Source organism: Empidonax traillii, unplaced genomic scaffold, assembly GCF_003031625.1.
Source record: "Empidonax traillii isolate 1590-97213 ecotype Southwest subspecies unplaced genomic scaffold, ASM303162v1 scaffold724:size316974, whole genome shotgun sequence".
NCBI lineage: Eukaryota > Metazoa > Chordata > Aves > Passeriformes > Tyrannidae > Empidonax > Empidonax traillii.
This window is the reverse complement of record NW_020955917.1, coordinates 99,475-113,055: the sequence shown is the minus strand read 5'-3', so window position 1 is coordinate 113,055 and position 13,581 is coordinate 99,475. Positions and strand designations below refer to the sequence as shown.

At 38.3% G+C, this 13,581-nt stretch overlaps 1 protein-coding gene across 5 annotated transcripts in view; it reads left to right on the top strand.

The window, feature by feature from the left end:
* Positions 1–13,581, top strand: part of TBC1D32 (TBC1 domain family member 32) — an 82,650-nt gene that overhangs the window by 56,373 nt on the left and 12,696 nt on the right. For 4 of the 5 annotated variants that reach the window (XM_027900416.1, XM_027900413.1, XM_027900414.1 and 1 more), the window contains exon 28: positions 9,619–9,702. In XM_027900416.1, the coding sequence (XP_027756217.1) occupies positions 9,619–9,702 (84 nt within the window). The remainder of the gene's footprint in view (positions 1–9,618; positions 9,703–13,581) is intronic. The other variant, XM_027900417.1, reaches the window with a different exon arrangement.

Below are 13,581 nucleotides of genomic sequence, written 5' to 3'. Positions count from 1 at the left end.
AGGCGAGCCAGCAGGGAAGACCAGCAGTCTGAATGAACAGGGAGATTTTGAAGGAAATTAGGGTAAAAAAGAGACTTAGCAATTATGGAAAAAAAGGGCTGGCTATTCAGGAATAGTTTAGGAATGTAATTAGGTCATGTAGAAAGAAAATTAGAGAGACAAAGGCACGCTTTAAACTCAATCTAGCTCCTTCTGTTAGAAATAACAAGAAGTGCTTCTGCGAATAACATCAGTAGCAAAAGGAGGGGCAAGGAAAACCTCCATTCTTTTTTGAACGTGGAGAGGAAAATAGTCACCAATGACGAGGAAGAGGCTGAGGTACTTAACACCTTCTTTGCCTCAGTTTTCAACGGTAAGACAGGTTGTCCTCAAGACAACTGGCCTCCAGAGATTGTAGACAGAGACAGGAAGCTGAATAGCCCCCCAGTAATCCAGGAGGAAACAGTGAGCCACTTGGATCCTCACAAGTCTATGGGACCAGATGGAATCCATCCTAGGGTGACGAGGGAGCTGGCAGAAGAGCTTGCCAAGCCGCTCTCCATCATTTACCGACAGTCCTGGGTCACTAGGGAGGTCCCAGATGATTGGAAGTTGGGGAATGTCACATTGATCGGCTGCAAGGAGGATGTGGGAAACTACAGGCCTGTCAGCCTGACCTGTCAGCCTGGTAAGGTTATGGAGCAGATCATCCTGAGTGCAATCACACGGCACCTACAGGATGGACAAGGGTTCAGATCGAGCCAGCACAGGTTGAGGAAGGGCAGGTCCTGTCTGACCAACCTGATCTCCTTTTACGATCAGGTGACCCATCTGGTGGATGAAGGGAAGGCTTTGGATGTGTCTATCTGGACTTCAGCAAAGCCTTTGACATTGTCTCCCACAGCATACTCCTGGAAAAGCTGGCAGCCCATGGCTTGGACAGGGGCACTCTGTGCTGGGTTAAGAACTGGCTGGAGGGCCAGGCCCAGAGAGTGCTGGTGAACGGGGCTGCATCCAGCTGGCAGCCGGTCACCAGTGGTGTCCCCCAGGGATCAGTGTTGGGCCCAGTTCTGTTTAGCATCTTTATCGATGATTTAGATGAGGGGATTGAGTCATCATTAGCAAATTTGCCGATGACAAAAAGTTGGGGGAGCGTGTTGATCTGCAGAAAGGCAGGAGGGCTCTGCAGAGGGACCTGGACAGACTGGAGAGATGGTCTGATTACAGCAGGATGAAGTTCAACAAGGCCAAGTGCCGGGTCCTGCACTTTGGCCACAACAACCCCCTGCAGCGCTACAGGCTGGGCACAGAGTGGCTGGAGAGCAGCCAGGCAGAAAGGAACCTGGGAGTTTGGGTTGACAGGAAGCTGAACATGAACCAGCAGTGTACCCAGGTGGCCAAGAGGGCCATTGGCATTGTGGCCTGTATCAGGAACAGTGTGGCCAGCAGGACCAGGAAAGTCCTGCTTCTCCTGTACTCAGTGCTGTTGAGGCTACACCTGGAGTGCTGTGTCCAGTTCTGGGCCCTTCAGTTCAGGAAGGATACTGAGGATCTGGAGCAGGTCCAGAGAAAAACAATGAGGCTGTTGAAGGGACTTGAGCACAAGTCCTATGAGGAGAGGCTGAGGGAGTTGGGGTTGTTTAGTCTGGAGAAGAGAAGGCTCAGGGGAGACCTCATCACTCTCTACAACTCCCTGAAGGGAAGTTGTAGCCAGGTGGGGGTCAGTCTCTTTCCCCAGGCAGGAGGACAAGAGGGCATGATCTTAAGCTCTGCCAGGGAAAGTTTAGGCTGGATATTAGGAAGAAATTTTTTACAGAGAAAGTAATCAGTCATTGGAATGGCCTGCCTTGGGAAGTGTTGGATTCACCGTCCCTGGCGGTTTTTAAGATGAGACTGGATGTGGCACTTAGTGCCATGATCTAGTAACCACAGCAGTGTTGGATCAAGGGTTGGACTTGATGATCTTGGAAGTCTTTTCCAGTCTGGTTGTTTCTATGATTCTATGATTCTGATTATGGTCAGATGGTCAATATGTAGTTTAACTTTGTGTTGCCCATTATATTATTTAGGTATGGAATTAATATGACTGACAGTAAAGACATTTGAAGGATCGTCTATAAAGGATAAAAGTAACCCACCATTTTTGTTTTACATAAGAGATCTGAATTTTATGATAAATTATATAGCAGTATAAAAGTTAAGACAGCAGTTTCACAGAATCACAGAATATGCTGAGTTGGAAGGGACCCAGAAAGATCATTGAGTCCAACTTCTGGCCCTGCACAAGACAACTCCAAAAGTCATTTCATGTGCTCAAGAGTATCATCCAAATGCTTCTTGAACTCTGTCAGGCTTGGTACTGTGACCACTTTCCTGGGGAGCTTGTTCCAGTGCCCAACCACTTAGTAATATACATTATATTGTACACATCCACAAATGCACCTATTCAGGCAGCTTTGTGAAACAGGTATATAAACAGAGATTCATCACCATTCAAAAATAGCTGGATGTATTTTATATGAGCTTCTCCTAGTATAAGAAAAATAAATTGAAGAGCAGCAATGAAAAAAACCCTAGATTTTTCTATCAAAAATGTATTTTTACTTTTCTTGTATGACTCTGATGTTGTAGTTCAGTGAGGGATTTTTTTGATGTTTTGTATTTTGAAGCACAAATAATTTAGTCTTTAAAATCAATTTTATTTGAAAGCAACATTTTTTTCTAGACTGATCCCATCTGGGATTATATGAAACTTTTGTTGAAAATTGTTCATATGTGTTCCACCATCTAAAAATACTTACTTGCTGAAAAAAACCATACTTTTCCCAATAAACAACACACATTTAAAGTAGGTACCTTAGAAAGAAAAGGAATGGTATTTCCTTTTGTGTTTTGTAGTTATCTGTACATAGCCTCAAAACCTGTGTAGTTTGTTTTCTGCAGCTTTGTTGGAGGTACCATCTGGAATGAGGAATTAAGGAGAGTCATTAAGATTTCTTAACCCAAAGCAAAAAATTATGCTTGCTTCTGGATAACTGTTTCCAACTGAGATGCAACTGGGAGTAAAAGTCAACAAGAAAGTATCTGTGGAACTGTTGTTAAGCCTCACGTGGACATCTGCAAGTGCTTTCACAAATAATACAAGAAGTTAAGCATGAAAATAGAAACCGAATAGCATAATTAAACAGAAAATAAATGAAAACACATTACAAAATGATAGTAATATGAACTCAGTGGAAGTACTCATAATTGAATGTGGACACACAGCTCTTCAGATGTTGTATGTGTGCTTGGAGATATTTCAGAAGCAGGAAAATATCTGCCAGCTCTGTGGTGTGAAACAACATTATGTTCTTTGAATCCATTTTAAGAGAGACAGCTGTGCTGCTATGTATCTTTTGCAGCATGTGAAGCTTTCCCAAATTTCAGAGGACTGAGAGAATTCAGTCCAGATGCCCAGAAATCAAAACTTTCTCTGTAATTACAGATGGAGCAATCTCCAAGGTTTTAAGGGCGACTGACATTAACAAGAGTTGAACCAGAACATAATGAGCAAAGACAACATTGGATTCAGTGACTGTATAGTATAGTGTGTATTGATTTATTAAAAATATTTTGTGATCTGGTGTCAGGACTACCAGATGCTGAATGTACAGAACCTACTTGAACTCCATCAGAAAATTCTGTATAGTACCAGTATCTCTAGTTCATGCTTCTGATGTTGATTGCTCTCACACTGACTTGGTCAACACTTTCGTGCTAAATGCTCTGGTAATGCATTACTTTTGTGAATGTCCATCTTTATCCTTGGATTGACATTTTTCTCTGCTAAAACATCACCTTTTACTGTAGCTTTTAGGTAATTTCTGTGCTCAAACACGAAGACCCAGTTTTGAAAGGCTTTATTGAGCTGCTAAAAGGAGATTCAAACCTTCCTCAGACTTGTATGTCTTTTAATGTGTCAGGACTGAAAGTGTAGGATTTTTCTTGGTCGTCTAAAAGCAAAACATGTTGTAGAAAACCAGCTTCTCGATTCTGTTGTTCTAAGCACAGTATGTTAAGGCAAATAGGTTCTTCCAGTCATTCCAGTCAGGCCTTTTTCAATTATCTCCCTCTTTTTGTCCTTCAGATATGGCAGAAGGATTTGTTGTTTTCAACTTCAGCAGCTTCTTTTTTCATCTGTTCCCAGTTAATGTTGTATCAGCAACTGACATCTGGGCAGATTCAACATCCTTAATCCTCTCCCTCTCTTAGGAGACTATAAACCCAAAGTAAAATAAACTAAGGGTGTCGCAGAGATCATATCAGTTATGTGCTAGCTGCCTTCATAATGAGAGATACTCAGTCCCCAAATCCTAATGATTTTTCTCGAGCTTTATATCCATATATGGATGTGGATAGGATAGTAAACTCAGCTAAAATTACTTTCTCCATGGAGTCATTTGGAGTTTCCATCGCCTGTCTCCCTGAGGATCTGGATTTGGATCAGCAGTATTCTTTAGGGCCCATGAATTTACCTCCAAGTTGTTTTTGAAAAAAAAATAAAACAACCAAACAAGAAAAGAAAAGATAGCAGCTCTTGAAATTGCATGTGAGAATTTACTGGAAAACATAGGATTTTTCTTCAGTTTTTGCAAGCAAAATGGATGATGGAGCAGAGTGGTTACGGTCAACAAAGTGTTCTGGAATCCATTAATATTTTGTGAGCTCTACATCATCTGAGCTAGTACTGTCAAAACATGTTGACAGAAAATACTGTGATCGTTTGAGTCAGTGTCATTGTTTGTGATGTATTTGTGCTGCAGCCTTTAGCAATTGTGGCAAAAAAGTTTAAAGTAACTGCAGAACTTTCCCCATGGGATGAAGAACCAATAAGGTGGATATTTTCATTAGATATGACTGTTGTGTGCTCTTGTGGTGTTTTTAATTCAAGATAACAAAACACTAAACTTTGGCAGTTTATCAAAGTAGCTTAATTGGGCATTGTAAATGCAACTTATATCATGTTGAAAAGCTACCAGAATCTCAACAAGGAGGGCTATCTCAGTCATCGCCCCTCAGTCTATATATGGAAGTAAAGATAAGAGGGACTTTAGTTTTTGATGAAAAGATTTTCCTGGATTCAAAGGCACTACATTTTAATATTTTGCCTCAGTCTTCACTGTCCATCTCTCTTCCCATGCCTCTCAAACGGATGGACTGCAAGACGGGGACTGGGGAAGCACAGTCTCTCCAAGGATAAGAAAAGATCAGATTCATAAGCACTTGGGGAACTTGAATGTACGGAAGTCTGTGGGACCTGGTGAGATGCATACCAGAGTCCTGAGGGAGTTGGCTGATGTAGTTGCCAAGCCACTCTGCATGATCTTGGAAAAGTCATGGCGGTCAGATGAAGTCCCAGGTGGCTGCATAAAGAAAAAAGAGTTTAAAAACAGTTGGAAGGAGGACCCTTCTACCAACCTGTCAGCCTCACCCGTGTGGCTGGGAAGATTATGGAACAGAACCTCCTAAAAGCTGTGCTGAAGCACTTGCAGGACAGGGAGTTGATGCAAGAAAGTCAGCACAGTTTCACCAGAGTCCTGCCTAACCAATCTAATGGCCTTTTATGATGGAGGAGCTATATCAGTGGACAAGAGAGGAGCCATGGATGCCATCTATGTGAACTTTCAGTTGGAGAGTTACGGATTTGTTGGGTGGACTGAGAAAACTGCCCTGCATCCAGAGGGTAATGGTTGATGGCCTAATGTCCACACAGAGGTCAGTGATAAGTGGTATCCCTCAGGAATCCATATTCAGACCAGTGCTGTTAAATACATTTGTCAATGACATAGGCAATTGAATCAATGAAGTTGAGTTCAGTCTCAAAAATTTTGCAGATGGCACCAAGCTGAGCAGTGCAGCTGAGACACCTGAAGGATGGGATATCATCCAGAGGAACATAATCAAGCTAGAGAAGTGGGCCCATGTGAACCTCATTAAGTTCAACAAGTGAAGGGCAAGGTCTGGCACCTACATTGGGACAACTCCTAATCTCAAGCACAGGCTGGGATATGAAGGGATTGAGAGAAGCCGTGCTGAGAAGGACATGTGGGTGCTGGTTGATGGGAAGCAGGACATGAGCTGCCAATGTACACTTATCCCAGAAGGCCAGCTGGATCCTGGACTGCATCAGAAGAAGCATGACAGGGAGGTTGAGGGAGATGATCCTTTCCCTGGACCTCACCTGGATTGTTCTGTCCAGCTCTGGGGTCATTGGCGCAGGAAAGACATGGGCCTCTTGAAACAAGTCCAGAGGAGGGCCGCTAAGATGGTCAGAGAACTGGGGCTCCTCTCCTATGAAGACAGTCTGAGAGAGCTGAGGTCGTTCAGCCTGCAAAAGAGAAGGCCTCACTCTATCGTGGCCTTTCAGTACGTGAAAGGGGGCTTATAAAAAATATTTGGACAAATGTTTTAGCAGCACCTGTTGCAATAGGAAAAGGGGTAATGGTTTTAAACTAAAACCAGTAACACTAGTTATATTTGAAGATTCAAAAAAAATTGATACTTTTTTCAGTTTTTGATCTTTTTGACTTAAAACTTTCAGAGTTGGAATTAGATGCTAACCTCTCATGTTCGTTAGATATTAAAATAGTTTTAATCGCATCATTTTTTTAATCAGCGTTCTTATGCAGTTTTAAAGCCATTTCAATTACCTTCCTTTTGTACCAAAGCAAAAAAAAATCCTTCAGGAATTTGGATATTTTATGAGCATACCGCAATGATTTAAAACTCTTTCATTTATTTTGTACATGATTATACATTCCTGCATTAAAATTCTCTTTATTCTGTGTGTGAATTAAATTTGCATTAGGTGATTGCCAGTCTCCTGAAAATTTTACCACTAATACAGCCAAGCCACCATAATTTAAGAAAATCAACATTTTCACTAAATTGGTAGGCCACATAAACTCTACATGAGAATTTGGGCTTTTACAGCAATACTGACTACTGTACAATGTTGAAATTTCTTTTGTCTGCTTTTCCAGTTACATGAAGAATCAGTGAAACAGTTTCCATGATAGTGTCCAAATGGTAGCTAAATGATTGAGTATCAAAGGACAAAAATTAAAATAGCTACTTGTCATTTTTACATGGAACATTCCTTTGGGAGAGACAGTGTCTTGTGAAAACCCTCTATTTATGTATGAACCACGTGTGTTTTGATAAATTCTTATGTATGTCTTCCTCTCTCAAACTTGATTAATAGCTTGTCAAAGATCCTGATAGGCACTTAGATAAATAATTTCAAATATTAGAAGTCAGTTTAGTGCTTGAGTTTCAAAAAATTGCATGGCAGTTGTACTGTAACTTCTCTTATTAACTCAAGCGCTAAACTGAAGTATTCAACTACTAGGTCAAGCTTGTGGATAGCTTCCAACAAAAAGGGAAGAAATGTACAGTGTCCTGAATTGCTTTTAAATTTTCTGAATTATGGAGTATTTTAGTCTTAACATAGTTCCCGTTTATTATTATAGTATGGCATATTTCAGTAATCACCATATTAATAGTCATACAGTAAACACAAAGCTAATTAAAAATGTTAAGTTTAATTTCTGCTTTTTACTATCTACAGCTCCAGGAATAGACACATTTGCTCATTTTACACAAATATTTGGTATATTGTTTGTGGGCCAAATTCCACTAAGCATATTAGTGGAGATTAGTGAGGTTGTTTATTCTCCCAAAATGAATAAATTGTTACTCTTTCGTAAAATAAATTGCTTTTCCTAGCCCTCGTGTGGTTTATTAACCATGATTAAAAATAACTATGTTATATTTAATTAGCAGTTTCTTTTCACTTTAAGATTGCTTAGGAATATAGATTACATATGTAATTTTTTTTGTTTTAATTTAGTAGTCCTTTGCCATGCAGAATTAATTTTGTTCCTGTTGAGTTGGTAACTCTAACTGTAAATTCATGTTTAGCTGTTGTAGTATTGTAAAAGTTGTAAATTGTAGAAGTTGTAAAACTTCTTCAGTATTACCAAAAGTCAGCCTTTTAAAAACTTTTTATGGCCTCATTTACCGTAAATTAATTTCTGTAAAGGTTTTAAACAACTAATCAAAGCAAAAAAAATTGTGATTTAATGTCAGTACGTTAGTTAAAAATGATTGGAAGAAGAGTTAATTATCTTTATGTTACGTCTTTTTTTCACTGTTTTGCTGGTATAACAAGCATCAGACTGTGGGTGGAGGTTCTGTCTTTCTCCTCCTCCTGAAAGAACTTGCTCTGCAGTCTCCTGTGATAGTTTTTCTGTCTGCGAGACAAATTCAAGAGTTTTCTGGTTTTCTCCATTGCACTTCCACCACAGATCGTTATGCCTTACTTGTGCTGCTACAGCTGCTCAAACAGTTATTTGCTTAAACAGTGTAGTGGAACTAGATGATCTTTAATGTCCCTTCCAACCCAGGCCATTTTATGATCCTATGAATTATTTGGTTTAAGCAAAACCACCTGTGGGTGCATGGAGTTATATGCAGGAACAGGGGAACAGGAACTGAAGCTTCATTGCTATTAAATTGAGGTGCTGCCAAGGAAATGGTAACATGAAGCTTGTAAACAGGAAATCCCATAAGAAGCAGCACTTGTTGCTCTCTAAATACACTCCTTTGCTTTGCATTATTGTGAAAAGACAGTTATATCAATATGCTTTAAATCCTGTTTGTCAAGATAACAGCTGTTCCTTGTTCCTGTCTTAAATTCTTAATAAAGCTTATCTCACACAGGCCTCCTCCATGCAGTGTAGGTAAAGGCTTCTTGTATCTTTTGTGTAAACTTTGTGTTCAGTTGCCATAGCCTAAGACTTGCAGAACTGAGGTATCAGGAAGAGTTTTGATAATGATTTGTCATTGAGAGTTCTTGTTAACTTCCTGGCTCACTTCCTCTCAAAGAGGGAGATAAGATTTTCTTCATAATTAACAGATGTCAGCGTCTCACTCATCTATGCAGTATCTGCAGACTCAAAGTTCCATAGTAAGAACTGAATAACAACCTTCATGGTCATCATTAAATACAGAATTCCCCAAAGGTAGTGCTCTTGTTGCATAATCTTAAGTGAATAATTTTTGTCTTTGATGGTTTATCTTGAGGGGATTTTATATTGGGTTTTTGTGTAAACAGCCCTTAAAACTCCATGTCCTTTATTTAGCATAATTTTGTGGTGGTGTCAGTTTTTTGTTGAGAGTTGTTGGATTTGTTTGGGGTTTTGTTTGTTTGTTTCATTTCTTTCCTGTCTACATATAGAGACAAATATGGTAAAATATTATAGTTTAATTATACTTAATTTTCATTTCTTATTGAAACCATGTAACAAATTCTGAAGTAATCCTTGGAGGATGTAACAATAATATGGGATTCTCTTTCTCTTTACACTGAATATATTCTGAGTGAAGCTATTAAAATTTAATTTAAGTTAGGAATGGTGTTAGGAATGTGAAAGCACAATGCATGCTTTGAGTTGTTCCCCCATAAAAACATGAATAAATATGCAGGAGTTTAAATAGCTTTACTTTCTCACATATTGTCATTTTGTTAGGTAATGTAGTTCCACACTTTATTCATTGCCTTTAATGCATTAATGGGTTTTTTACATTTGGCAGTTCTGGCAGAATTAATTGAAAAGTTCGTGTCACATCTTTCCGAAAGCCGAACGGACTGTTATTTCAGCACGGGAAACTATAAAGGTCAGTTTCCTAATAATTTGTTGCCATGCAGCCTCTTCATATTTAAATTACTTTCCTTCTAAATGTAACTGTAGCATTTTGGGAGTTGTTTAAAATGTTCTTTAACAGTTCAGAAATTCATTACTTAACTGGTGGGAAATACCTGACTTTGGAGCAAAGGATAATGTGCTTGAGTAAAGAGTACAGATAATTATTAGTGATGAGCTTTCATGTTTCTGTGTGTGTAATGGAAAAATGGAGATGCAGAACAGTTGAGGGTGTGATTCAGAGTATTTGTTGACACCTGTTATAGCATGATTTGCAGACCTGGTGGGATAAATATTTAAGATGGTGTAAGCAATCTGGCACACCTTTTGAAAGCCCCACAATATATAATCAACTGAAAAGTATGCAATTTATATTGCATTAAAGGATATGTGTTAAAGAACTGTTATTGCTATCAGAGTAATCAAATGTCATGCTTACAGCCAAGAGTAATGGATGAATGATGAAGTTGATTTATTCTGAGTGTAAAGTAATTCATTGTAATGCTTTGAAGCACTGGCAAAATTAGAAGATTTAGAAGTAATGTTAATATTTGCTGGAAAATGCACTTTTCATTCTTCACTGTTTGTCCAGGACTCCTCTTAGTTTGTAGTTCAGCCATTTGAGTACTTACTCTGCCACAAACTGCGGAGAACTAAGCCTGCTTTGGAGAGAGTCTGTTATTTATACTGATATTTTATTTTCTTATCCACAGTATCCTTGGAGACTTCAGGCTTACCTTTGAAGTTTCAAAGCATAAAACTCCTTCAGTAATTTAGAGGCTCTCTTTCTTTTATATAGTGATCTTTACCATCTGAAAGCTTGCAAACAGAATACCCTCAATTTTATTTGAGAATCTGTCTCTTTGCTTAATGAAGAGAGTTACTGAAGTGACACAATTTTATCACAATTTCATTTTTTCTTAGAAGATCCTGGAAGTGTTTCATGTCGTCCTGCATTAGTTTGTAATTTCCCTTGAGTCAAAATGATCAATAAAATAATTTCATGGACTCATAAGGCTATTTCTGACACTTCCTAATTCATGCAATTATTTTGATTTTTCCTGTAAAAGCTCACAAAATGTCTTTATGTTATAAATTATTTATTTGACACCTAGACTGCCCCTCCTGCTCCTCTGTGCATCTCTTCCTTTAGGTCACAGTTCAAAATACCACATATTCTCCAGTCAAATTGAAGGCCCAGGTGGGATTTTCTTTTCCTCTTTGGGAAATGCATGTCTCTCATTTCTTTGGAGAAAAGTATAACTTGCAGACCTAACTTTTCAAGGTTATCTAAGTGTTTCCTCTTAAAAAACCAGGAAAACCCTTGTGGTTTGAATAAGGGAAAAACTATCCTAGAGGAAGAACAAACATCTGTGCAGCCTCCAAACGAATGCCTTGCCCAGCAAATACAGCAATCCTGTTCTTTCTTGATCATGATAGCTAAGTGCTTCCATACAATGTGAAAGAACTCTAAGGAAAAGAAGCAGTAGGCCTTACTCTTTTCACTTAGATGTGGAGTACCTTAGTTTTGAGCCACTCTTCTTAACATTTTGGTCAAAACTAGGACTTAAAACATGTTCAGGAAGGTTAAACCTGGATCTTCTATTTAATTGATTTCACCATAAACCACTGATTAGGTGGAGTGGCATTATTTATCTAAAATTTAATGCCAACTTTGAAGAAAGACCACATTTGAAAATACATGACAGTTGCATACATTGAATTAATATTTTAGTACAAAAAGTCTCAAAGAATAAATACAGAGACAAAGATAACATAGTGAAAGACTCAGTTCTTGATTTTCTTGAGCTTGACAGATTTTCTTTTCATAATAAACAACTCAGTCTGTCTGATACTGCATTTTGTGTTTTTTGAATAAGCACTATTCAGGCACTGTTGGACATTAATTCTGGATAAGTTTGCCTATTCAAATATCAAATAAAGGCTGCAACATTTAAAGGGTTGTCTGATGAACAGTTTTCATGTGCAAATGCTTTTCATATTGCATGTGCTTTAAGGAAGACAAGCTTGAAAATAGGAGAGTGAGAAGTCTTCTCAAGGATAGTCAGTAATCTGGTGGTAGGAAACTGATGTGAAATGTAGGCAAAGGGCTCCTGATGTCTTACTGTGTTCTTTCCCTGTCAGCAACACCATTAGCACAGACTTTTTTTGTGAAGAGTTCTCCAGTCCAGTAAAGAATGTTACTCAGGCAAACAGCACTTGTTTTCATCAGGGGTTTCTTTTAAGTTTTATAGCAAAATAGTTCTTAAAATGTCATAGCGCCTTTTTCAGAGAGGTGTAACAATAAGGGTTGACCAGGGGAGCTAGTTTAGGCCAATAAATTAATGCTGATTGACATGAAACAAAAGTATAGCTCTAAAATTGAATCTGTGATTATACTCCACTCTGAAACACTAAAAGGGCTTGGTTGTAAAAATTTGGTGTATAGCTAAATTCACACTTGTGTCAGGTTCTCTTTTACATCATAAAATATTTAGTGTGGCATTCCTATGGAGGTAGGGTAATACACTTTGAGTACCCAAGTCTGCATTATGCTTCCTGTATTTGTACTGGAGAGACAAACAAAACACACTCAAGTCTTTATCAGATCAAACGTTATTTGTTCAGAATTAGGTTTCTCACTTACTGAATAATGAGTGATCAAATTTTGGTGTATTTCCCACAGTTTTCTGCTAATCTTCATGAAGCGTTGCAATTTCTTGAGGGAGAATTATTGAATGCCATATAATTTCACAGTATTTTTTTGTATACTCACATGTAAGAGCTGTCTAAGTTAAATCCTAAAACTACTGTTACAGTAGAGACATTTTTCTGTATTAGGTAAAGTTACTGAGTTGTATGAAGGTAATACCTTTCCAGCTCCACATCTAAGTAAGCCAGACCTGCACTTGGCAATTGCATGTGTCCACCATTCTCTGAAATAAATTTGGGTCTGAGGAACTAAAAAAGTTTCTGAGAGCTGTTAAATGAAGACACGTCACATTTTTCATGAAAGTGGCACACTTACATGCCACTAAATGTACAGTGTATGAACTGCAGCACACAAATATTCAGTGTTTATCATATTTCTTGGCATGAGAAATTGATTATCTTAAAAAATGACAGCTTTGTAAACGTGTAGCTAGTTGTAATTAGAATACCACAGTCATCCATCTGCCGTGGAACCCCTCAGGATTTCAGTCTATTATAAAATTGCAACTATGGAAAAATCAAATTAGTTTGGGTTGTTACCGTTTTCAAGATGAGAGAAGGAAAAATAGCTGATAAACCACTATGCAGTTGCAATTTTTAATTATAAACCAATAAAAATCTTACATGAAGTTTACTTGCTGCTAGCAGCAATGATTCTGCTGTGATTCGGATTGATGACTAAACCTGTGTGTTATATGTTAATGATCTCTGTCTACCCCTTTCCTAGGATTAATACTGTCTAGTTTGCTTTCATTTCTCATTATTCTTAATAAACCCCAAAATATTAAAAACCAAATCATTGATGTGTAGCTGTAATAGACAATAGAATAGCAAGAAACTGAAATAAGCTATAGTAGTAAAATACTACTAATTTATGCCTTAGGGATATGAAATTCCCAAAATAACATCTTGTTCTTTCTCTTAGCAAATTACAGTTCAATGCAAAAGAAATATTTTGTGGAAATGTCTGAGTTTCCCCAAGGCTTCAACAAACCCATTTATCAGAGAAATTCCATGTGCAGAGTCATTTAATATGTTGGTGTCTGTGCTTCTTAATTGATCTCCACCATATGTTGCAGACCGCCCAAACTTGGGAATGCTGCAACCTTTTGTGATTGGCAGGTTTTTTTGGTAGCTCTGC